This window comes from Cucurbita pepo, chromosome LG06 (assembly GCF_002806865.2).
Source record: "Cucurbita pepo subsp. pepo cultivar mu-cu-16 chromosome LG06, ASM280686v2, whole genome shotgun sequence".
NCBI lineage: Eukaryota > Viridiplantae > Streptophyta > Magnoliopsida > Cucurbitales > Cucurbitaceae > Cucurbita > Cucurbita pepo.
The window spans coordinates 2,033,576-2,058,659 of NC_036643.1; the positions used below are offsets into that span (position 1 = coordinate 2,033,576).

Genomic DNA, 25,084 nt, shown 5'->3' on the forward strand with positions numbered 1-25,084 from the left:
ATGTCACGAGCGTGTTAAGATCCTGAAGCTACACGGTTAGAGATGTACGACCGTGATAGTATTAGAGTCACACTTTGTGTTTCTAGTCGGATAAGAACATCTTGAGAGTTGAATTCATCACAAATGCATTAAGAGAACATCAGGGAAAAGAACTTGAGGGTTGAATTCATCACAAGTGCATTAAGAGCGTCGATTTTGACAGGGCAAAGACAGTTAGAGATGTACGACTGTGATAGTTGACATCAAAGCCACACTTTGTGTCTCTAGTTGGACAAGAATGTTGGAAAAAAGAACCCGAGGGTTGAATTCGTCACAAGTGCGTCAAGAGTGTCGGTTTCAAGGCAGAGACAATTAGAGATGTACGACCGTGATAGTTGATACTAGATCCACACTTTGTGTGTCTAGTCGGGAAAAAGAATTCGAGGGTTGAATCCATCATAAATGTATCAAGAGTGTCGGTTTGGACAAGGCAAAGAAGGTTAGAGATGTATGATTGTGATAGTTGATATCAGAACTGCATTTTGTGTGTCTAGTTGGACAAGAACGTCGGGAAAAAGAATCCGAGGGTTGAATTCATCACAAGCGCGTCAAGAGTGTCGGTTTGGACAAGGCAAAGATGGTTAGAGATGTACGACTGTGATAATTGATATTAGAACCACATTTTGTGTGTCTGGTCGGACAAAAATGTCAGGAAAAAGAATCCGAGAGTTGAATTCATCACAAGTGCATCAAGAGTGTCGGTTTGGACAAGGCAAAGACGGTTAAAGATGTACGACTGTAATAGTTGATATCAGAACTACATCTTGTGTGCCTAGTCGAACAAGAACGTCATAAAAAAGAATTCGAGGGTTATATTCATCACAAGTGCGTCAAGAGTGTCTGTTTCGACAAGGTAAAGATAGTTGTCCGTACTTCCCATGCTTAAAGAGCGTCGGGTGTGACACATAAGTGAATGAGGGGAGTTATATTTTATTTCAAAGGGATGCTTATGTAAATACTCACATGCAACAAAGGACACAAAAGTTGCCAACCAACCGTTGATAACGGCCCATTTCCCCTCTCTCTCTCTCTCTCCCTCTCTCTCTCCAATCCGCCTTCCCGCCATTGAAACCCCAACCTACTTTCTCGCATACATGTCTGAACCTAATCCCTTCATTCCATGTCCCTGCTATTCTTTGCGGTTCGACTCGTTTCTCTGCTCTTGCTATTCTCTTACAAATTTGCGATCATCGCTCAGGTTCCTTTTGAATGCCATTTGGTTCTTAATTTTTCATCGTCGATCAGGTACGTTCTCCCGATTGCATTCTGTATTCGTTTTGTTGAAGGACAACGAACCATTAACTTAAAAGAGAAGCGAAATCTTGTGTAATGAATCATTTGAGCTTGTTTGGAGGATATTTTGTTCTCATTGTTACAGAAATCTAGATTTTGTCTTCCTCCCGTTTAGAAATTATTTGCCTGTATACAGATCGATCTAAGTTTCTTTCAACTCATTGTTTACTGGAAGTAACGTTTTTCCTTTTCGATTTTTTTATGAAGAAGATTCGAAGTTTGAAACATGGCAAGTCGTGTCAAGGAAGAAGAGAAAATCGAAAGAACCATACGTAATCTTTTGAAACTTCCGAAGAACCGAAGATGTATTAACTGCAATAGTCTGGTACGAGAATTCCTCCCCATCTTGCCACTACCTTGAGGAACCAGAAATTCGGAGATTAATAAAATATACACCGATTTTTTCAGCACTTACGAGGAGATTTTCCTCTAATTAAGGTTAACGACGGATATTTGGATTCAAATTCATATGTGGTAACTTGGTAGATTTCCGGCTGTATTTAGGACGTTGCTAGTGAATTTAATCTAAAGCAGAGAATCTACAGGGCTGTTATTAGGAGGAACCCTAAAGTTCGGTACCAGGAAAATGTTCCCAAACTTGAGCCAACAAGTCGATCAAATTAATTCATTTGGATAATATGTCTCAGAGATCCATGTAGAATTAGGTCCAAATTTGTTTTTAATGTTAATCTTAGTGAGTGTTTGTATGCATATATTTCACTCAGATCATAGAGGACAAGCAATAGGCAGTGTTTTGCAGACAGCTCAGTCCGACATAATGCCGTATTTTACCTTGTTCTTGCTACATAATTACTTTGAAGTCGATAGTCAATCCTTTGAGTGCAATATTGATAGCCATCTGCTTCACTTTTCCCAGGGTGTTTGAGTGGCTGAATATGTGACCATGTACTATCAAGTTAGCAATGCATTTGCTGTTTATTACCCCAAATATTCTTTGTAGAAAACTGTTAATTTATTGATAGAATTTGCGACTTGAGTCTAATGGGCCACGGACATGTGGTTCCATACTATCCATACCTGATGATTGAGTTGGCTATTGATACTCATTGATTCAGGCATTTGATTTCATTCATAATCCTTCCTTCTGTCCATATTTATGAATTTTATATATGACACTTATCCTTTACATTTACATGTATCCTCCAACAGGGACCGCAATACGTCTGTACAACATTCTTGACATTCGTCTGTACAAATTGTAGTGGAGTACAGTAAGTATTAAAATGACTGTTTAGTTATCTGCATATGTGGAAATTCTCTGTTCCATATAACTTTTTAACTTTTTTTTATAAAGAATGTACATAAACTGAATTTGAAGAGATATTTTTTTTAGTTAGAGCAATAAAGATACTTGGTTCAATTTCATGACTTTGCAGTCGTGAGTTCACTCACCGAGTAAAGTCAGTGTCAGTGGCAAAATTCACGGCAGAAGAGGTGACTGCTCTTCAGGCAGCGGGAAATGAGGTCAGATGCAGTTCCCTTGATGTTCACTTGTTCTTTCTCATCCATTATTAACTTTAAGCTGTCATTATATAGAAAGCACAGCAGATATATTTAAAAACGTGGGATCCCCTGCGACATTCTTACCCAGAAAACAGGTTATTGAACTCATTATATATTTATACATGCTGTAACTGCCATAAAATTTCCTCTAATTCCTATATTTTCAAGCAGCAATCTCCATCAACTACGGGACTTCATCAAGCATGTCTATGTTGATAGGAAATACGCGGGTGAGAAAAGTGCCGATGATCTCCCGAGGTTGAGGCTTGTAAGCTCTCGTCTAATGTGTTTACCTACTTTGGTTAACATTCATTTTGCTTGTTTCTATGCTCGGTGTTCACGAATTTGAAATGATTTTATTTCCTTTAATCTCGTTGATAGAGAAAATATTTTCATGTGTGCAAGTCCTCTTCTCTGCATCTTTTTTTAATATACACAATGGTATGATATTGTCCACTTTGAGCATTTTTTAATATACACAATGGTATGATATTGTCTACTTTGAGCATAAGCTCTTGTGGCTTTGCTTTGGGCTTTTCCAAAAGGCCTCATACCAATAGAGATGTATTCCTTACCTATAAACTCATGATCATTCCCAACGTGGGACTCCCTCTCCTCCCTCCCAACCATCCTCGACATCTCTCCTTTTTGACATTTTGCATTTATGTAAGGTTCCCTTCGCTATAAGCATTTTTGGATTTAAACCAACGATGACGAATAATTCTGTGTACTGGAAACTCTCAAGAAAATCGGCTCCATGTGTTGACAGAAATTTTCAAATATTACAGACTGACAAGGACTCATCCCAAGAAAGGAGAAGGGTTACTCCATATTATGGTGGATTTCAGAACTTGCAAGTTGAGATGTCAAGATCTAGTTCAAAGAGGGAACACAGGAGTCCAATTTATTACTCTGATGAGAGAAGCAGTCCTTCGTATTTAAAAGAAAACTCCAGATATGGAGGCTATAGGAGAAGCCTCACACGCATTGAGGTTGTAGATGACAAAACCAAAGATGATGGACTTCGAATTCACAAGCTCTCAAATGGATATTCCAGGCCAGTTATCCTGTTTAGTCGTAGTCAAGGAAATTTAGAGAAGTCTTCTCTTGCAGTTGCATTTCATAATAAAGTTACGATGGGCAAAAATGAACCTGCCCGTAGACTTGAGGATGATGTAAGAAAAGGGATGGACGCTGGTGGCTCTGATCAGGTTTGTAGCTAAAATTGTTGGATACTTGAGTGTTCTTGTTCATTCTGATTAGGGGTATTATTAGTTCTGTGATGTCAATTTTTGCAGTAATATTCTTATGTCTTTCCTCAAAATTATGATGGAATAGGGTTCTTCTATTTCTTTAAATACTTGGCATGCTTTAAGTTGTGTATTGGAGTTTTTGTATGCAATTTTTTTGGATCAAGTGTAAGATTTAGCTGTTCTACTTGTACACAATAAGCCATGATTAAGATTCTAGATATATATATTTTTTACACAGAAACTGGACCTGTTAGTATAAGCTTATACTTCTTTTTTGAAATTGACTTCTTCCATCATGTTACATCCTCCTGCTCCCAGATTGGTGTTCATGTTAATCCCGTGGAAGCTAAAAGAGACAACGTAGAGAGCCTAATTGATCTTGGCATCAGTTCTGATGAGCCTGATGGTCCTGCCGCATCACAGACCCAACATATGCCTTCAACTAACAATGACAACTGGAACGCCTTTGAGTCATCTTCAACGAAGAACACATCACCAGCCCCCAGTGCAAATAGTCTGGAAGCTTTGCTTTTTGAATTATCAGTACCATCAACTGGAGCTGATAATAAACCGACTGATGGACCTGGAAATGGCCATGCGCCAGCAACTGTTTCTGGAAGTACTCTTACACCAGATTTTGCTGTGGAGCAGACAGCACTACCAATCAACGTTCAAGCTTCTGTAGCTGGGAGCCCTCCCCAACTCACATCCAATAAGAGTGGTGATATTGCAATAAAAGTCATAAATGGACAACTGATGACTTCAGCTGCCGTGCCAAATTTAGAAGTGAGTTGCTTGATGTGAATTTCTGATCTGAAGAAATTAAGTTCAATTCTGTCTTAAATTTTCTTAACATATTGCTGCTTTTGCGGCTACATCTGTTTGCTGCAGTGGACTTCATTGGAATCAAATGCACAAGGATTTTCAAGTGTTCCAGCTGCAAAGATAGTTGCTGATTCAAAACCAGCTCAGGGTACCACCAATGAAGTTGGATCCCAACCTCCATCTCCGGAAAAGAGTTCTTGCGGAAGAAAGGAACTTCCTCTGGTAATGATTTAACTATGATTCATTCATTACTGATGTTTTTCTTTTAAGATATATATACTTTTTGCTCGCTAGCTCATTCAATTGTTTAGATAGTAAAAATATATATGGAAAATGGACATATATAATAAACAAGGTAAAATGCCGGTAGAGATATATATGGTAAATATTATATATAGTAGGTGGTTATATCTGTGAAATAAACTGAAATCATATAGTAAATGCTCTTGTTATTTGTGTTCATCTTGATCGAGTGTGTACTTTATTGTGCGATTCTAACACTTTTGTATGCAGGACCTTTTTGCTGTTAACTACCCTCAAGTTCCCACCTCACAACCAGGTTGGCAGACTGGAGCTGAACGTGTCGTGGGTCAAAGCTTGCAGTATTATCCTACCTCACTGGTATATGAAACAAATTCATGGTGTTGTATCGTGTAACTTTCCTTTTCTGTTCTTTCCAGAAGTATATAACAGATTGTTAATCTATCTTCTATGTTTGCAGGCTGCAAGACCAACGAACCCATTTGATCTTGATGATGAAAAGAGTAGATTTTACCCACAGGTAAGAACAATAGTCAGACATTTCACCTCTGATTTCTCTCTTTCCCTTTTTGTCCACTAGTAATCTGCTTGCCTCTGTGTTCTTTGCTTGATCCTCCGTTCCCCGAACTTGTCTCCGACGAGTTTTGCAAATATTTCTCATTGAGAAGAGAATTTAGTTTTCGACAAGAAATGTAATAACTCAAGCTCACCGCTAGCATATATTCTTCTCTTTTAGTTTTCCTTTGATGCCATTTAACCAGGTGGATTAAAATTATGAGTACAATGCCCCTCACTAGCATTGAGTTGCATTTATCACCCTAGTTGAGGTTGGGTCATTTGTTGTTATTTAAATTGTGATGTTATTTCCTTCTACGCCATCTTTGCAGAGTGCTCCTAGTACCATGCCCGCTCTTGCTAGCTTAACACGGAGTTATAGCGACCAACCGGAAACCCAATATTCAGGTAAGATCGTTCATGCTCTTCAAACTCACCGTAGTCACCTTCAAATCTTTCTGAGGCTCATTTTCCTCTAAACCAATCTCAGGTACATACGCGGGGCAACAGGTCTATGGGAGTATTCCATCTTTGAGGTATGTTCTCTTTACGTGAACCTCAAACTCAAATTCAAATTACATGGGGTGAAGACCTCTCTCTAGTAGATGCGTTTTAAAATTTTTATGGAGAAGTTTAAAAGGAAAAGTCCGAAGAGGACTGGACTGTTACAAATGATTAAGAGTCAGACACCGGACGATGTGCCAACGAGGATATTGAGCCCCCAAGAAGGTAGATGGTGAAATCTCACATTTGTTGGAAAGTGGAACCAACGAGGATGTTGGGCCCCAAAGAGGGTAGATTGTGAGATCTCATATTGGTCGGAGAGGGGAGCCAACGAGGATGTTGGGCCCCAAAGAGGGTGGATTGTGAGATCTCATATTGGTTGGAGAGGGGAACAAACATTCCTCGTAAGGATATGGAAACCTCTTTCCAGTACCCAAAGAGGTTGGGTGGATCGTGAGATCTCATATTAGTTAGAGAGGGGAACGAAACATTTCTCATAACGACGAGGAAACCTCTTTCCAGTAGACACATTTTAAAAATATAATTACTGAGAGTTGAATGATTCGAACTCCAACACTCTACAATTACCTTTTAAGGTTCTAACAATACTCGTAGTTGAGAGGGATTTGAACTCCGATCCTAAACATATCTTAACCATGAAGGTAAAAGGTAATTAATCTTTGTGTACAGACCACCAGGAGGAGTAGATAAGTATGGAGGATCCTCGTTCGCAAGTCCTTCTGGCTCCATCAATGCCACACTCCAGCAGCCGAGTAGAACATATTCAGCACCCAACGCAAATCCAAATGCTGCTGCTGTTTCATTTCGCAATAATAATCCCTTTGGATAAGATTCTTCTGGAAGCTTGTGGGCGTCCCATTATCAGGTCCCTTTCCTTCCTTAATTCTCACTAAATTGTGATTATTGTAATAAAAAATTTGCTTTTAGTTAAAATAAAACATATGTATATCACTCTCGATGGAGTGTGAAATTTTGTTCATTGACAGTCAGAATGAACTGTAACAACACTGTAATTTTCTTTTATAAATTATATTTTATGGGATAATTTCCACAAGAAAGCTTAGAGACATTATTATTATTATTATTATTATTATTATTATTATTATTATTTTACTCTAAAGTTCATTATAGTGCAGTGAAATAATGGTATTATGGTTTCGGGAGCTTGTTTAGAAATACTGTATTGAAAGGAAGATAGGAGTTTGTCCCTAGATATTTAAACAAATAGGCAAATAGGATTGTCCCGTTCCTATAGAACCTATCACTAAAATACCCCTACAGAGGATAGGGGTGAAATAATAGTATTATGGTTTCGTTAGTTATTTATTTATATTTCTTAAAATTGGCTGAAAATTTGATAATATTTGTTGAGATAGATAATAAATTATTATATAAAACGAATAAAGAAATGATAAATTTCACGATAATAAATTATAATTTTTTTCGTTATTTTTATCTTACATTTGTTTATAAGGATAATTGAAAATCTAATAACAATGAAATAATATAATACAATAGAATAAATACAATATTAATTGAACACCAAAAATATCAATAATAATAGTAAATTAATCTTGTGAATATTGAAAGATTTTAAAATTTGTATTAATATTTTTAATAAATCTCAAATTTAGCATTTAAAAGTTAATTTTTATCCTCTTTAGTTAAAAAAAATATCATGTAAATATATTTTCATAATTTTTTTTTTAGAATACCAAGTATCTTTAATAATTAATTTTAAAGTTTATTGAAAATATAAAAATTAAAATAATATAAATATAAAAAGAAATAAAATTTATAAGACCAAAATTATATTAAAAAAAAAAAACATTTAAAAAAAAAAGAAAAAAAAGTAGTAGCGGGGCTCCCCTGAAAAAGATGGCGGCAGTTCGTTCGGGAACGTCAGCCCAGTAAACCGAAACTTCAAATAATAATAAATAATAATAATAATAATAATAAAAAATAAATAAATAAATAAACCGCACTTATTTTCCCGATAAAAGCTGATAAAATACACTGCCATGTTTGTCAGCCACCATTTACTCTGGCTTACCAAACCATAGATATCGTACGCCTTTCCCGCCATAGAATTCGCTTTCAAGGAGACATTTCGAGTGATCGAAGGCGATTTGATTACTAGCGCTGCCTGATCAATCACCATAGCAGCTCTCAGTTACTCGATAATGGCAGAACTTCGAAACTTCGATCGGAAAATTGGACTGCCATCACTGTCCACTTAAATCGACAAATTATAAGGTGGTTTTTCCCTTTTGAAACTCATCTGGTTTATCTCTCTTTCTCTCTCTCTCTATATATATCCTTACTGTAACTGCTGCTTTGTTCACAATAGTATATAGTTTTTTTGGATTTCATAGTGTAGCGCATGGAGTATAATTTGTTCAACTCAAATTGGCTTTGTTGAGCTTCATCTAGCTGTTTCTATGCGTGCCTGTTTATCTCTTTCTTTACTGTAATTGTTGTTTTGCTCACAATAGTATATAATTTTTTGGATTTCATAGTGTAGCGCATGGAGTATAATTTGTTCAATTCAAATTGGCTTTATTGAGCTTCGTCCTAGTATTTCTACTCGTGCCTGGTTCATCTCTTTCTTTACTGTAACTGTTGCTTTGTTCAAAATAGTATATAATTTTTTGGATTTCGTAGTGTAGCGCATGGAATATATTCTGTTCCATTCAAATTGGCTTTGTTGAGCTTGATCTAGCGTTTCTGTGCCATGTTTGTGTCGTTTGTTGCTGCAATAGACTCTAGTCCTTTGTTTCAGTCTTTCACTGTGATGTCTCTGCAGTAACTCATGTTTGTGTCGTGCCTGTCTTGATGATCAGGAATATCAATTTTGGATATAAGTTTCGTGAACTTTTATTGGGATGGAAAATCAGGATTTTCTCTTTTATTTTTTTATTTTTTATCTTCTTGTCAGTGATCTATGAAACAGAGTAAGCAGCTGAACTTTGAAGAGTCAAGAGTGGATCCCTTCTTTGTTTAATTCCTTCATGGATCCCTTAGAAAAATACAGAAAAGAGAGGCAACCTGGCTGCTTGTTGCTGTTTTTATTTTATGATTTTGAAGAAGAAAGAAGGGTTATTCAGTTGCTTATTGTAGGACTTCGTATGAAATTGGAGTCATTAGGGTTATTCAGTTGCTTATTGTAGGACTTCGTATGAAATTGGAGTCATTATTGACTTTTCTAATTTTGCACCATAGATGCCGAGAACGGAGGACATTCTCAAACTTCCGGTGCAAGATCCAACATGCTTGGAGTTCTCTGCTGCTCATATCATGTGGGAAAAAATAGAAGGTGGTCGTCAAGGTGGTGCTGATATCGCTCTAGTTCCATTTTCTAGAGTTGAGGATTTCGTAAAAGGAGAATCTTCCAATGCAGAATGTCCTGCTCGCTTTCGCATTGAATCAAGAAGGAAAAGAACTGCAGGGAGTGTCAGCAAACCAAGGCTCGATGGTTATCTCGAATATATATTGTATGTTGTTTTTTAATTATCCACTTCTTTTGATGTGTCTGAAGATAATGTTTCCCATGTAATTAATCTGTAAAACATCAAAAGAAGTGGATAATTACATGGGAACAGAATATTATGACAATGATGATCTCCAACAATTATTTGGATAAAGCTAGCTGCAATACTTTATTTTATTTAAGTGCCTGACCTTTTATATACTAAAATGTAATATGATCAGGTATTGGTGTTCTTATGGTCCAGAAGATTACCGAGCAAGTGACGTTGGTGTTAGGCGTAGCTCAATCATCAAACCTGCATCTGGGAAGAGCAGCAGACCAGGAAGACGTCACATGATGAGAGGTTGCCTCTGCCACTTTACTGTTAAGCGCTTATATACACAGCCACATCTTTCTCTCATCATCTATAACCAAAGAAAGCATATTGATAAGTCAGGAGCTCCTTGCCATGGGATACTTGACCATGATGCTGTTGGGACAAGAGCTATGTATGCGCTGAGAATTTCAGCGGAATTACGTCAAAAGATTATGTCCATGCTGCATGAAGGAATATCTGTAGACAATATTGTTCAGCACCATACAGAGGTTGTACAGAGGCAAGGGGGACCCCGAACTCGTGATGATTTTCTTTCTCGTAGTGATGTCCGTAACATGGAAAGAGCTATTCGTAATTCTTCACATGAGCTTCATCCAAATGATGATTGTAGTGTGAAGATATGGGTGCAACGAAATAAGAAAATCGTTTTCTTCTTTCAAGAGCGTAGTGATTGTGAGCCTTTTGTCTTGGGCATACAAACAGATTGGCAGCTACAACAGATGTTGCGTTATGGTCGTAATGGCTCTGTTGCTTCCCATTCAACATTTGGATCAAAGAAACTACGGGTACTGTTTATTTCGAATGTGTCATGTCATTATGAATTGTGAGATGCCTTCTCGTGCTCTCCGTGTGCTAGATGTTTCTATTCCTTTTTGGCTTGATGAATTAATTGACTATTATGACTTATTGGCTTACAGAGCCTGCATGATATGATAAGAAAGTGATGCGACAGGTTTTTTAAGTTGCTGTCTCATGCTTGAATAGAAATAGCATTACATTATCCATAATTTTTTAAACATCTCTTGGCAGCTTCCACTATGTAGTTTACTTGTTTTTGACTCATCCCAAAACGCCATTCCCGTTGCTTGGATCATTGCATCCTCTTTTGCTGATCAAGACATTCGTAAATGGCTTGGATTGCTAGCTGAAAGACTTCGTGCGAAGGATCCCAAATGGAGAATTGGTTCCTTTTTATTAGACAATCCTTCTTTTGAGGTTTCTATTATAAGGTTAATTCTGGATTTCCTTATATATAGGTTCAACTGTTTAAACAATCATGTCTGAGCGTTGATGTCATGGTTATTTGCAGGGAGGCTTTTCAGTGTCGGGTTCTATTATGCATATGGCATGGTCGTCGCAATTGGATGAGGAATCTTCTTAAAAAGTGTTCTAATTTGGATGTACAAAGAAAGATGCTTAAGCAATTAGGGAAAGTTTTGTATTGCACAAGGATTGGGTTAGGTTTTGCAGATGCAATGGAGCAGTTCAAGGAAATATTTGCTGATCAGTGTGCTTTTGTTGATTATCTTACAAATACGTGGTTGCCTGACATAGGTAGTTTCTTATTGAAGTTGGTTATTGCAACACCATGACTATCATCTTTTAGTCATTTATTTTTATTTTAGTTATTCCATGTAATTCATTTCTACTTTCATTTTAGTTTTACCTTATAAACATGCATGCTGTAATTTAATCTTTGATATCAAAATATTTATGATTGATGTTAACACGTGTAAGCCTCATGCTAATGCGATCGTCTTAAAAGTAGTTATTTAAACGACGAATGTTGTTTAGGTGATTTTGGATATGCCTCATTCTCATCCTGAATTATTGATCTTACATGGTTTCATGTCTTGTAGAATTGTGGATAAACAGTATACGGTCGCTACCTGTTTCCACTTTGGAGGCTAATGCGGCGATTGAATCATACCACATTAGATTAAAATCCAAGCTTTTCAAAGAGCAAAACAACAGTTCCTTGTCAAGAGTTGACTGGCTGATCCACACTCTTACAACTCAGTTTCACTCCTCATATTGGTTAGACCAATACTGTCTAGTGAACGGATATTTTGGGAATTTCAGAGATAAATCCATCTTAACTAATGCATGGAACAAGGCATTACACATCCCAGATGTAGATGTTATGCTAGATGAGTCAAATCTTCAGTTTGCAAAAGTAATATCTCAGTCAAAAAGAAATCTGGAATATACAATTTGGGATCCTGGTTCAGAGTTCTCTTTATGTGATTGTTCTTGGTCAAGGATGGGAAATCTCTGTAAACATGTCATCAAGGTCTCACTGATATGTAAAAGGCAGCAAGCTGCAAGACCATTGTTGGCTTCTCAAGTTTATCAGGATCATGGGACAAACTGTCAGCACAACCCTGTTCTTTTTTACCATTGATTACATTTACTGACATACAACAAGAAGCAGAAGGCTCGAAGGATTTGTCAGATGGTGGCTTGCTCCAGCTTATACATCTTGATACTGATTCCCAGATGGAAGATAATGTTCTCTTCTCTGATCCTGAAATTTTCAATGCAAGTTTTGTATCAGTTTCATTGTTTAGTAACTATTTATTTAACTTTTGTCATAAAAACTATGAATAATTTTGTTTGTTCTATCAGATATGGGCTGGTAGAAAAGGCTTAGCCATAATATGAGTTCTACGTTGGCCAGGATCTGAGAGTTTCAGATGGATGAAATGCAGCTGATAGGGTCTGAAGGATGGCCACTCTGTTGATGAGGTGAGGAAACGTAGAGAGGCAATCAACAACTTTTCTCTATGAATCAGTGGTAGACATATATCATGTTGCCACTGAAATTTCTGTCTACTGTTTAGAGGTCCACATTTGGTTTTGCATTAAAGCTGTTTCACTTTTGCTAGAGGTGGGGATGGTAATGTGATACTGATGGCGGTGACGGCAATATTGAAGTTATGGAGGTGATGATGGTGTTGAGGATTGTTGGAAGGTAGTCCCACGTTGGCTAATTAAGAGGTTGATCATGGGTTTATAAATAAGGAATAGATCTCCATTGATATGAGGCTTTTGAGGAAACCAAAACCAAAGCCACGAGAATTTATGCTCAAAATGGACAATATCATACCATTGTATAAGGCATTTTGGAGGTTCGTGAATCCTAACGAGTGGGGAAGGAGATGGTGAAGATGAAGGAAGAAGATGGTGAAGATGAAGGAAGAGGGGCTGCAAGCGGTTTACAAGAAATTGTGATCAACAGGCCTGGACAGAAATACTTTACATTGCAAAGTTGATTGCTTTGGCTTTGCTCACAAACAATTCCCGTGGCTTGCCCAGTGAAAAGTTTGTATTGTATACTAAATTTCTGCAGCTTGAGAAGCTTGCAGACAGGTTATTATGTGTCACATTGAGCGTTTCCAAGCTCGGCATTTTCCCATGGGACTTCGGAAACTGATGGCCAAGATTATAAAGAAACGCTTTCATTAGATACTATTGTTCATTGCGGTTTCTTCACTCGGTGTACTTGACATGGCAAGACATCCACGAAACTTATTGGCAAGAACAATCACAGAAATTGGCGAGTTTTTAAATAATCAGGCAGTACGAAGGCAAATCGATAGTGGTGGATAAAAATTGTAATAGAGTTCTTTATCAAAAAAGAAATTGGCGTACTCACCTTCAAACTCATTGAACTGAAGGCCAAGATATTTATGACTTGGGAAATTTAGAACATCAAGAGGAAATTTCCCTGCAAACCAGTTGTTTTGGAAACTGTTTAGAACTTGATAGCAAAACTGATTTAAAAATTGTGGAAAATGGCATATCAGATAGAAGGTGTAGCTCTTCAGGAAGATATCCAGTAATGTTTCCATGGTTTAGATCAATGCCTTCAACATATAGGATTTAAGGGTCATCAAGAGCTTTGAAGCAAACGCACCTGTACAGTAGCGCATATTGCATCCTACCCAATTGGCAGTTATGTTTAGCAGGTTTGAGATAATGGCTTTTCTCCAAGCTTATAGAGCAAGTGCTCAGACTGTGAACCTGCAAGCTCGTTTTGTTTATGAAGGATAATTTTTGAGCTACGATGAGGCAAACAAGCGTGAGAAAGGTGGTTTTGAGAATGGTAAAAAAAAATTCATTTCGTATCACAGTTGAGAAAATATTCCTGAAATTTTTATGCTGGAAAAGTGAAAAGAATTTACAAGTGGCTTCTCTTTTCCTTGCTTCTTAGCTAGGGAGAGGAAGGAGCTGTCAAGGAAAAGAAGATTTAGGAAGCTGAAAAAACCAAGTGGGGGACTGAACTTAGCTTTTGGGAAAGCATCAAGAAATAGGGCAAAGATTTATGCACTTAAATCCCACCTAATTGATATCAAATATATAGCCTACTGGTCCCAAATCTTACTGAAAAACCCATATTCTATGCATCAAAATTGTTTCAGATAGTTCAAGCTTGCCGCTAACAGTTCTTTTTGAGCTTTCCCTTTCGGACTTCCTCTTAAGATTTTTTAAAACACGTCTGCCAAGGAAAGGTTTTCACACCCTTATAGACATACCAGAACTAATGCATCGGATCCCATCAAAACTCCATAGTTAAGTGTGCGGATTGTTAGATCCCACATTGATTGGAGAGAGTAACAAGTGCCAGCGAGGACGTTGGATCCCGAAGGGGGGTATATTGTGAGATCCCATATCGGTTAGATAGAGGAACGAAACATTCGTTATATGGGTGTAGAAATCTCTCTCTAGTAGATGCATTTAGGCTGTTACATTCCATATCTTAATTTTCTTCTGTTAAAGCCAAACCTCTAGATTTTGATATAGAAAAGTGAAACTTAAGGTTATAAAAACCACCCTATGTTTGATCTCTTATGGCATGATTAAGGGTTCAGTCAAATTCACTGCTATCACTTAAAAGTTTCATTCTTCTTGTATAGGTGGCATGCTCAAATTTTGCAGGATACTAAGTGACGATCGTGAGGGAAACGCATTGCACTGTGGAGGCTACCATTTCCGAGTTCATGACAGTTGAAGGACGCTGGATGTTAAAGCATACGTGTGTCACTGTGGCAACATCTTTTTCAGGTCAGTGACTTCTTTCTATTCTACTGATTCTTTTGATCTTAATGAATCTCATCATTTCAATTTTTTAATGATAGATACCCAAACCAATATTATCTGAATTATTCCATCATCATTATGATTTCTTAAGGATTGATAAGGTTTATCATGAGTCGTTAGTTTGAATCTCTGTTTTTTTTTTTCAAACATTATAGGTTAGTGCTCGAAGATTGACTTTTAGAATAGTAAATCACTTATATGGATTGGTTTTACCTCAACCTAATCCGAATCTGTGGCCAAAAGAAAAAGTAAAAAACTTTACCATCATAATATGTTGCTAGTTTGAATCACCTTGTGTAACTGAAGAAGATACTATTTATGGATGGGATGTGCGTGGAGGGCCCAACAGTTCTTTAACGTTTCTGGAGATTTTTAACCGTTCCTCATGGCTGAGAATAGTAGGACAGTTGGCTTAACTTGCTTCCTCGTGTCCTTTAGCCACCTTTTTGTTGCTGTGATATTTCCTAAGAATATTCCTACTCTTTACGCCCCCTTCTTTTTGCTTCAATTTTTACCATCCATCTTTTCTGCTTATCTCAACAACTTTCTGGGGTGGCGATTTGATCCCAAAATCCCTTTGCTTACAATCTGTTGATTCTTCTATCCTAAACTTGCATTCATTCTATTCCTTTCTTGTCATTTTGTTTTGAATTTATTGATATTTGGAATTGAAATCTCTTGGGGTTTTGAGAATTCTTCTGGCTAATGAGTAGATATGGTTGCGGTCAGACTCACGGGTTTTAAAATGTGTTTACTAGGGAGAGATTTCCATATCCTACCAAGGAATGCTTTGTTTCCCTCTCCAACCAATGTCAGATCTCACAATACACTCCAGCTATGATACCATTTGTAATAGTCTAGCCTAAGTCCACCTTGAGTAGATATTGTCTGTTTAGCTCGTTACGTATCGTCGCCAACCTCACGGTTTGTAAAACGCATTTACTAGAAAGAGGTTTTTGTAAAACGCATTTACTAGAAAGAGGTTTTCACATCTTCAAACGAAAGATAAAAGATATTAAAAGAAAACAAATATAATTCTTAAAAACTACTAAACAAATATTTATCATAAACGACCTAAACAGAAGCGTAGTTTGAGCAGATTTGTACTGAATTTTGTTGTAAACAAGGATGAAATCTATTAGGTTGTGAAGACTAGTCGTTATCAGCCGAAAAAGGAAAGATAAAGTATTGGGTTAGTTTCCCCTGGAATTAAAAAAAGAAAATTATCCACTTTTTATGGAATCCAAAATTTCCCCAAATCTTCCCATAAGATTTAGTTCTTGTACTCAAGGGAGCACAAAGAATGGATGAAAAAGCTATGCATCTTTTTGGATTATTCGTGCACACCCACGTCCATGACTCCTCATAATGTAAGTAATATGTGTAAACATGTGAACGTTTTATTCCATTTTTTGCTTTGAAAATGACCTTAAAAGTGGGTTCGGTATCCTTATCGTATCCATATGTTGTGCACTGGGGCTAGTATAGTGATGGCTGAGTGGGCTTCTACTAGTCTGGGTGGCTGCTCTTATCCAGCTTCCTCCCATTTTTACAAAAGGAAGTTTTGAATTGCCTAAGGATTAATCATTTTTAAGGGGAAGATCATTTCTTATCCCCTCAACCGGAGTCCATTGTCCGTTCATTCAATCGAAATGAGAGTGATCTTAAGTAAGTATGTATATGTATGGGATCTCATGTCGATTAGAAAGAGAAACAAAACATTTCTTGTAAGGGTGTAAAACCTCCCCCTAGTAAAGACATTGTAAAATCGTGAGGTTGATGATAATACGTAACAGGCCAAAGCGGACATGAGCTTGGACGGTTACAAATGGTATTAGAGCTAGTCACTGGGCGGTGTGTTAGCGATGTTGGCCCCTCAGGGGGGTGGATTGTGAGATCCCATATCTGTTGGAGAGGGGATGAAACATTCCTAGAAACAAACATTCCTAGAAACATCTCTTTAGCAGAGACGTTATAAAATTATGAGGCTGACGACAATACGTAACGGGTTAAAGCAAACAATATCTGCTAACGATTTCTTAGACTATTATAATATAGTTGTTGAGCAAGGCTTAAAAAGTTCATATTTATGCCAAAAAGATACATATTTCTTTTTGGTGGCTCAACCACAAGAATTTCATAGTTAAGCTTGTTCAGCCATGTTGTATTGAATGATCTCTTGATATTTTTTCTAAGAAGAAGGTTGAAAGGATTCGAATTTGTGGGGATAATAGTTTTCAGTCTTGAAAACGACGAGAAAGCATGTTGAAAGAACTCGAGTTTGTGAAGATAATAGTCTTCACTCTTAGAAACAGTAAATATGTAATATGGTCATGTCGTAGGAGAATATCAGACAAAACAAATAATAATGTAAACTAGATTAATAACCTTCGAGTTAAAAAATGGCATGATTAGGGTTAAGATTATATATTTAATTTATAATTTATTAAAAATAAAAACAAATATAGACGTGGCAAAGATGAGTCCCATCCCCATCCCATTCTTTTCTTCCTTGTCTGTTCCGATAAACATCAAAATAATTTGTTAAAAATAAAATAAAATAAAACTCATGATTACGTGACACACCTTCCTCCTGGTTTTTCCCCCAAACACTTGTCCAAAACTCTTTATTATTATTATTATTATTATTATATTCACGGTCATCCGTCCACGTCATTTCTTTTATAATTTTCATCTTGACACGTGGCACACAAAAAACGACGCTTCACTTCCCACTCCACCCGTCACTTTAAATCTGAACCGTCGAAACTGAATCTCCGTGACCTGGTGTTTGGCTTCTAGAATCAAACACGCTTCAAGATAACCGACAATTTTGAATTTTCGGAAAAAAAAAAAAAAGAAAAAAGAAAAATAAATTACAACTGTAATCCATTCATCTATGTTCTTATTTCCCTAGATTCCCTCTCTTTTGGTTTTTCCTCCCTTACCGTTGATTTTTATTTTATTCATCTAATTTTTAAATTTCTTCTTTTTTCATTTTATAGTTTTTTTAATCTACTAAACATTTTTACAAAATCATATTATTGAAATATTTAAAAAAAAAAAAAAAAATTAACAATATCATAATAGTGTTCTATTTGATTATATCCTATTTTATTTTCCAATTTTTTTTTTGTAATAAATTGTATTAAATAAATGAATCCACTAATTTCAGTTTTTTTTTTTTTTTTTTACTATATGAAAAAAAAAAAGGGTTTCGTACTTATTTGATTGTACTATCTATATTTTTCAAATTTATTTAATTTCAAAAAGATAATTTTAGAATCTTCCGCCAATTTTGAATAATTCCTAAAAGAAATTGGAAAATTCGATCTTCTTGGGAAATAAAACTAATTTACTCAATGGTCAAAATAAATTATTAATTAATTTTTTTGTTGTCACTAGTGGAAATTATAAACATAAATTTCAGTGTCATTTATATATTTGTATATATATTTGAAAAAAATATTTATATATTTACCCTTTTTTAATATTTTTAAAAATCCATAAAATTAGTATGAAATAAAGAAAATTGTATTGATGTAGAAGCATCGGAATCTTTGAGAAACATGGCTTTTGTTCTTTACAGCTATAAATTTGGTCCAAAAAAACACACACATTCAAACACAGCTATAAAACTTGCTCCAAAAAGGAAAAATTAGCTAAAATAACTAAAAATTTAGTAATTGAATTATTATATTTTTTAAATTTTATAAATTTATTAAACAAAAAAAATTAAACTTTAAGGCTAATATGGACATAAAATTTAAATTTATATCTAATAAGCTAATTATTTATTATTATTATTTTTTTAAATTATTTTGAGTTAAAAATTTATGGTATATTTAATTTATAAATTAAAAAAATGCAGTATTGAAGATAATTCAAAAGAGAGGGGTAGAAGAGGAAATTCATGCGCTGGCCATAAGGGGGATGGCGACACCCGAAACTCCACCGTATCGCTGTCGTTCTTTGAGAAACGCGCGTTGCGAAGCCTCTGGAAACCGCGCCCTCGCCTTTACTATAAATACCGTTTCTCTTTGAACTGTACCTCACACACCTTCGGATTCTTGTCTTTCTCGTCTTCATTTCTCATCTGGTTCTTGAACTCATCGAGTTTCTCGGCTGTTCGGTGCTTCGATTTTTGTGTTCGATCTCTTTTCGTAGCTGTTTTTGGTATTCGGGTTCGCATCTGCAAGCTTGTGTGTTCGCCGACTGAACGAAGTTCGTTATTCTATTTAGATAATTTTCTGTGGTTTTTCTGTAGTTTGTAATTCTTGTTTTTGATCATCTTTTGGTGGAACGGTGGATTTTAGTTTTATCTTGTCTTCTTTCTTCGGCAAATGTGATGTGCATTTGCTTTCTGGCTTGAATTTTTTGTTTGGTTTCTTTGATGATTTTATCGCGAAATAGATGGGGATTTGGGATCTTATACCTTCTGGTTTAGTTCAACTTGTTGTGAGTGGTTCTCGATTGTGTTCTTGTTCCCTCGGCAACTACAATTGTGGAGGTATATGGTCCCAAATTTTCTATAATTTTTTTTGCTTGCGATAATGAAGTCAAATTTCTCCTTGCAATTTTTTGGGTGCGCACTAGGCTGTTTGGTTCTCTGCGATTAATGGCTCTGGGGATGTTCGTTCCCTAGTTTTGTCTGAGGTTTCTCTTGCAGCTAGGTGTTGCTGAAGTTGATGGATTGAGCGATGTTTCGATTTGATGATATATCTTGGTCTGAAGTTTTTGTATTTCTAGAGTACATTTTGATTGTGTGTTGAAATGCTTTTCGGTTAGGGTTTTGTTTATAGAAACTAAGAGCTAGATGTCTGTTAAAATTCCTTGCCTCCTGCAGTATTGAAGACTTTGACGTCCGTTTTTGAAGTTGTTGAACTGAGTAGTGCTCATGAATGGATGTTACATCCTTGATCACAATTTTGAGGTTTTGACTTCGTTTTCCATGTTTTAAGTGTTATGTTTAAGATGCTTATCTTCTTAGTTAGGGAGATAGTATCTATTTTGCAGCCTTTTTGAGTCTCCCCCTTGGCCCTCCAACCCAAAAACGTAAGACACGTTTCTTAAGATGCTCATTGCTACGTAGTATAATATTCATGGAAGCTGTTCCTATGATATTGAATTTCAATCGAAATGGTTTTGAAATGGTTTGTTGCATGGTTTGATGGGTGGGAAGTCAGGTCAGAGAAGTTTTAGATTCAGTGGTGACATTTTGGCATTCACCCCTCTATTGGTGCTTTAAATTACATGTTGAACACGCGAATGGTGGTTTTTGTTTGATAATTGTACAGAATCATAGGGTCTACTACTTGAGTACGCGAGATGATGTCCAAAACGAAGCAAGCTGTGGTTTATTTATTTGGATGTTCTTTACCAAATATTCAGGATTCTCTGGCTTTCTCTCAACTTGTAAAAACCCTAGCCACAATCTTTGCCGGGCTTGTGATATAATCTACGATCTTTTTACTTATTTGTTTATTTGTATTTTAAAAATCTAATTATGAGGAGCAGTAGGGGGCTGGGATGGTAGCCACACCGTCCCATCGACGTACTTCACCCTTTTGCAGTGGACTTGGATGAGTTATTATAACCAAGTACAAATGAAGTTTAGATAGATGCTTCTGAGTGGTGTTGGATGTTTGATTCGTGTCTGCAACCTTTCGAAAGCTTGACGTTGGAGTATGAGTAGCATCTTTGGAGTTCTGGACGTGTTTGTGCTTCTTCTACGTGTTCCCGATGAAGTCCTGATTATCCTCAAGACTCTCAGAGATCATAAAAGTTATAGGTGGCTCTCTGCTAGCGAGATTGCCAGAGCTGTAGGTGCAGTTATGGGCGTTATATTTGGTTGGCTGGATAGCCTTGGGCACATAATCTATTCCTCCAATTGTAAGATCAACAGATTGTGTCGTTCACCTTAGAAGCTAAGAGTTCAGTTCCCCCTCATTTTATCAATTCTCCATCTCTCTTCAATGAATCTTTAGCTTCCTCTTGCACCTTGCCCTCTGGAACAATTTTCATTATTCAGTCAGTTGCTGGCCACATGGCCGCCTTCAAGAAGAGTTAAAAAAAAAAAAAAAAAAAAAAAAAAAAAAAAAAACTTTTTGCTAATCTGGGAAAATAGTTGTCTTCTTCTTGGTTGTTTGGTTCTCAGTATTATGGGAACGGAGGAACCGGATGATTGCAAAATACCATGTGATGAAGGAAAGTCTATTGGCTTTCAGAGAGAAAATAATAGATGGGTAAGTTGAGTTCTTGACGGAAACTGAATGCGGATTTTCAATTTGAGGTAGGCATGTCCTTTTGGACCATTAAGCGAGTAGAACCATTACATACTTTGCTTTTTTTTTCTTTTTTTTGTTATTTTTGGAACACATTTGATTGGGTATGTGTTGCTTTTACCATAGGTTGATGCATCTGGTTGACCCAGTTTAGTGGGAATTGCATCCGGAGTCTTCAACAAATCAAGTGATCATGATCTGCAATTGGTCACTATTCAAAGCTGGAGGCTCTGGGGTTCCCCAGTGCTGCGTTGTAGTTATTATATGGGTCTCCTATAACTCTTCTTTTTTGGATGAACTGAACTCTCCTCTTGGAGTTATGATGATTGGAGCTGTACAACGTTCCATGGATTATTTGTTGCTGATGTGCTGTGGTCTGCAGCTGTATAGAAGAAAGCAACAATGTCATGGCCTTTTTGACGGTGATTAACATGCCTTTTCTGGCTTTAGGATGATTGCTGAATTTATTCCTATATGCAGGTGCTTTAAGCTTCTACCCAGATTCAACCATTGTCTTGCATTGGAGGATATTATATTTCCATGGCAGAGGTTGCAACTTACTCCGAGCATCAACAGATTGGGACAGAAGGAAATCAACAAATGACATGCAGAGGAATGGAGACAAGAACTGAGCAGTTTGATTCTCAGGCTTTGCCCTTTGAAAGGTCAAATGACCCCCAAGAGTTGATGGAGATGGGATACATGCAATATGGGTAAAGTCCTTGAGAATTTGCTTTCTATTCCTGTTTCAGGTCTTTCTTGTACAATTCCTAAACACAGAACATGTCATTTTGCAGATGTGCACATTATAGGCGAAGGTGCCGCATCAGAGCTCCCTGTTGTAATGAAATTTTTGATTGCCGTCATTGCCATAATGAAATAAAGGCAAGAAACTACATTTTGAGCGTGATCTTAGATCTGGTTCTGAGCATCATATCATATAGTTGACTAATAAACCTTTTCTTTTTTAATTTCCTCTTGCAGAATAGTATTTGTGTTGATCAGAAAGAAAGACATGAGATCCCACGCCATGAAGTCAACCAGGTACAGTTACCCACTGGTCACTTATCCATCTTGTTCAACCTATTCACCTTGTCAGAAGTTTCTCTGAGTTGAAGTATCTCTTCAAATTTACCTATACTTCTGTTTTCTCAGGTTATATGCTCACTTTGTGGAACTGAACAGGAGGTGTGTGCTTAATCTTACTATTTAAATTTTGTATAATTGGTTAGTAATTCTCGTGCTCATTTGCTTTAGATTCACATTTTTGTTGGTTTCTGATTCGACAGGTTCGCCAACAATGTATCAATTGCGGTGTGTGCTTTGGGAAGTATTTCTGTGAGGCATGCAAGCTGTTTGATGATGATGTAAGTACTGGGCATCCCACTTGGTTTCCCATATCGTGCACCAATTCACAGTTTTCCATTTTGTATACACCTCTCATTTCTTATGCACTAACGAAGTCAATTTTTTTTATCCACTTGGTTTTATTTCATACCATCTTATTTATATTTATTTTGGTATTTGTTTGCTTTCTTGTAGATATCTAAGAAGCAGTATCACTGTAATGGCTGTGGAATTTGTAGGTATGATATCCTAATCCATTTATCTTAATCGAATAATATTGCTCTGTTTCCATATGTTTACATGAAAACCAAAAACTTGGTTGTATTGTATGTGTTTTCTTTGGAGTTTTACCTATGTCCCCACAATTATTTGATGCCATTTTGAACGTTTTGACAGAATTGGGGGGCGCGATAACTTTTTCCACTGCTACAAGTGTGGTAAGTCATTCGTGATTGTCTGATGCATCCTGCTAACGGACTGATTAAAGTTGTACCAAATGTGTATGCTGATTTTTATATAATCTTGTCATGAAGGTTGCTGCTATTCAATTATTTTAAAAAATAGCCATCCTTGCGTTGAAGGAGCAATGCACCATGACTGTCCTGTTTGCTTTGAGGTAAAGCTTTCCCCTCATTTCCCTTCTTCATTTGCTATCTATTCTTACACTAAGTAATGATGCGCATCTTTAACAAATGGATTGCAGTTTCTATTTGATTCGACCAATGACGTTACGGTAATGCCATGTGGACACACCATCCATCATAATTGCTTGAAGGAGATGAGAGATCACTTTCAGTAAGTGTTCATACAGAGTTCTTGTTTACTTGTGGAACTTAGTTTTCTAATAACATTGATTCTGCCACAGATTTGCTTGCCCTCTCTGCTCCAAGTCCGTTTGTGATATGTCCAAGGTGTGGGAAAAATTTGATAGGGAAATTGCAGCCACGCCCATTCCAGAGCCATACCAGAACAAAATGGTAAAGCTCCTTCCTCACTTTTACTTCGACTTTCTTTTGATTGATAGGTAATGTTTATATTAGAGCGTATCTGCTGATGCTATTTATTGGTAGTTTAGTATAATATCCCCCTAGAAACTAGGAGTCTTATGTGTTCAAAAGGCTGTTGTTATGTAGTTTTGAACCAAAATAATCTCGCTAGCGTGTATATGGATTAAGTGTTAAGAATAGTGTATATGGATAGTGTGTTAAGAATGTATGAATATATCATAACCTTTGGGTGTAAGCTTTTAATCCTCCAAGCTTACGAACTTTACAACTCGAACAGGTTTGGATTCTTTGCAACGATTGCGGTAAGACGTCGAATGTGCAATATCATATTGTGGCTCAAAAGTGCTTGAATTGCAAGTCCTACAACACCAGACAGACCTGAGGCTAGAGATGTGGATATGAAGGCCACATCCTATCATCCTGCAGCCCTGAAATGCTTCCATCTCCAGCTATCTAAGCTCCCGTTTCCATGCTGCTACTCCTGAAGAACCTTCAAGCCACACGTCATTCTCGAGCGATGGAGAAGATGACAGACGTATTCTGCCAGCTTCCTTTGCTTTTGCTTCAGGAAATCAACAACATCGCACCTTTTATTTTTTTTTTTCCTTTATTTGGTTGATATCTTGTGTTCTACCTCTTTCATTCTACATCATTCTATTTATTGGTCTGTATTGTCGTATTTGCCCCCTCGCTTAGTATGAAAATATTGCATTGCATTGCATTTGATTTGGTTTTCCAGAATTAATAGCCTTTCCGTGATGATTTATGACTAACTTATAAGTAAAACGAGGACGAATCGAGCCGAGAACTATAGTTCTTGGTTCGATCCAATTCAAGTTCGAATTAATCCAAGTTCGAATTAATCGAAGAACTTGAATTGAAGTTCCATGTCATGTTTCAATTCTAGGGCTCGCATTCATGAATGAGGTCAAGTTTTGGGTAATATATTTGATGGATTGATATTTCCTTCGCAAGCATAATTTGTCCAAGCTTTTGTTGAGGAATCTCAAAAGTTAAATGGCCAAAAGAAAAGGGCAATGTGGTGAACAGGAAGGGCAATGATGAGAGCACATGCAAATGGAAGGTATTTGGAAAAGGGGACCAAAGCAACAAAAGCCTAACCTTCTCACTTTCTTCTTTCCCCTCTTCCATGTTTCCACTCCACAAACAACCTCTTTCCTTCCCAATTAAAGTTTCGCTTCATCATTTTTGCTTTTCCACCTTCAACCATGATTGGATGTTCCCCTTTCTTTAGCTCCAAAGTAACTCGGGTTTGAGACTCGAAACACGTTCCATAGGAATATCGAAAGTAAGTAAAGTAAATTGTTGCAGTTTGAGGGTCAACTGTAATTTGAATATGGTAAATAGGTAGTTGCCACGAAACTTGCATCGATATTTTTAATTTTAATATGCTTTTCTCAATGACCATCATATCGTTTCAAGACGATCGACCTAAAAAATATAGTCAAAATATTAAAATC

General features: G+C 36.7%; 3 protein-coding genes across 13 annotated transcripts; all 3 read left to right on the top strand.

The window, feature by feature from the left end:
• The first annotated feature begins 1,056 nt into the window (after positions 1-1,056).
• LOC111796749 lies at positions 1,057-7,305 on the top strand. Of its 4 annotated transcripts, none has more exons than XM_023679499.1 (14): positions 1,057-1,284; positions 1,540-1,657; positions 2,503-2,564; positions 2,730-2,817; positions 2,890-2,951; positions 3,028-3,124; positions 3,645-4,067; positions 4,428-4,895; positions 5,001-5,156; positions 5,448-5,555; positions 5,656-5,715; positions 6,083-6,158; positions 6,241-6,286; positions 6,945-7,305. In XM_023679499.1, exons 2-14 carry the CDS (start codon positions 1,559-1,561, stop codon positions 7,102-7,104), a joined length of 1,905 nt encoding a protein of 634 aa, XP_023535267.1. In that variant the 5' UTR covers positions 1,057-1,284; positions 1,540-1,558; the 3' UTR covers positions 7,105-7,305. The 4 variants fall into 4 exon arrangements, with proteins under 4 accessions (XP_023535267.1, XP_023535268.1, XP_023535269.1 ...); XM_023679500.1 differs by having other exon boundaries at positions 1,543-1,657; XM_023679501.1 differs by having other exon boundaries at positions 1,057-1,237; positions 1,543-1,657.
• A 984-nt stretch (positions 7,306-8,289) lies between these two features.
• Positions 8,290-19,915, top strand: LOC111797547. 7 transcript variants are annotated; one of them, XM_023680587.1, is made up of 10 exons: positions 8,290-8,531; positions 9,498-9,769; positions 9,987-10,647; positions 10,892-11,091; positions 11,172-11,416; positions 11,722-12,407; positions 12,491-12,610; positions 12,708-13,970; positions 14,782-14,929; positions 18,837-19,915. In XM_023680587.1, exons 2-6 carry the CDS (start codon positions 9,498-9,500, stop codon positions 12,264-12,266), a joined length of 1,923 nt encoding a protein of 640 aa, XP_023536355.1. In that variant the 5' UTR covers positions 8,290-8,531; the 3' UTR covers positions 12,267-12,407; positions 12,491-12,610; positions 12,708-13,970; positions 14,782-14,929; positions 18,837-19,915. The 7 variants fall into 7 exon arrangements, with proteins under 7 accessions (XP_023536355.1, XP_023536357.1, XP_023536356.1 ...); XM_023680589.1 differs by having other exon boundaries at positions 12,751-13,970; XM_023680588.1 differs by having other exon boundaries at positions 11,722-12,373.
• LOC111797550 (probable E3 ubiquitin-protein ligase RZFP34) lies at positions 19,025-24,332 on the top strand. 2 transcript variants are annotated; one of them, XM_023680592.1, is made up of 12 exons: positions 19,025-19,189; positions 21,730-21,962; positions 22,047-22,134; positions 22,234-22,293; positions 22,405-22,437; positions 22,539-22,616; positions 22,792-22,835; positions 22,993-23,033; positions 23,130-23,212; positions 23,300-23,391; positions 23,462-23,573; positions 23,881-24,332. In XM_023680592.1, exons 2-12 carry the CDS (start codon positions 21,790-21,792, stop codon positions 23,983-23,985), a joined length of 909 nt encoding a protein of 302 aa, XP_023536360.1. In that variant the 5' UTR covers positions 19,025-19,189; positions 21,730-21,789; the 3' UTR covers positions 23,986-24,332. The 2 variants fall into 2 exon arrangements, with proteins under 2 accessions (XP_023536360.1, XP_023536359.1); XM_023680591.1 differs by lacking the exon at positions 19,025-19,189 and adding an exon at positions 21,063-21,653.
• The last annotated feature ends 752 nt before the right edge of the window (positions 24,333-25,084 follow it).

Coding starts and splice junctions, on each gene's coding strand:
- LOC111797547 (XM_023680583.1), top strand. CDS start 9,498: ATGCCGAGAACGGAGGACATTCTCAAACTTCCGGTGCAAGATCCAACA. Junction 9,770..9,986: donor GGTTATCTCGAATATATATT/GTATGTTGTTTT, acceptor TAATATGATCAG/GTATTGGTGTTCTTATGGTC. Junction 10,648..10,891: donor TTGGATCAAAGAAACTACGG/GTACTGTTTATT, acceptor ATCTCTTGGCAG/CTTCCACTATGTAGTTTACT.
- LOC111796749 (XM_023679498.1), top strand. CDS start 1,559: ATGGCAAGTCGTGTCAAGGAAGAAGAGAAAATCGAAAGAACCATACGT. Junction 5,157..5,447: donor GAAGAAAGGAACTTCCTCTG/GTAATGATTTAA, acceptor TTTTGTATGCAG/GACCTTTTTGCTGTTAACTA. Junction 5,556..5,655: donor AGTATTATCCTACCTCACTG/GTATATGAAACA, acceptor CTATGTTTGCAG/GCTGCAAGACCAACGAACCC.
- LOC111797550 (XM_023680592.1), top strand. CDS start 21,790: ATGGCAGAGGTTGCAACTTACTCCGAGCATCAACAGATTGGGACAGAA. Junction 21,963..22,046: donor ATGGGATACATGCAATATGG/GTAAAGTCCTTG, acceptor GTCATTTTGCAG/ATGTGCACATTATAGGCGAA. Junction 22,294..22,404: donor CACGCCATGAAGTCAACCAG/GTACAGTTACCC, acceptor CTGTTTTCTCAG/GTTATATGCTCACTTTGTGG.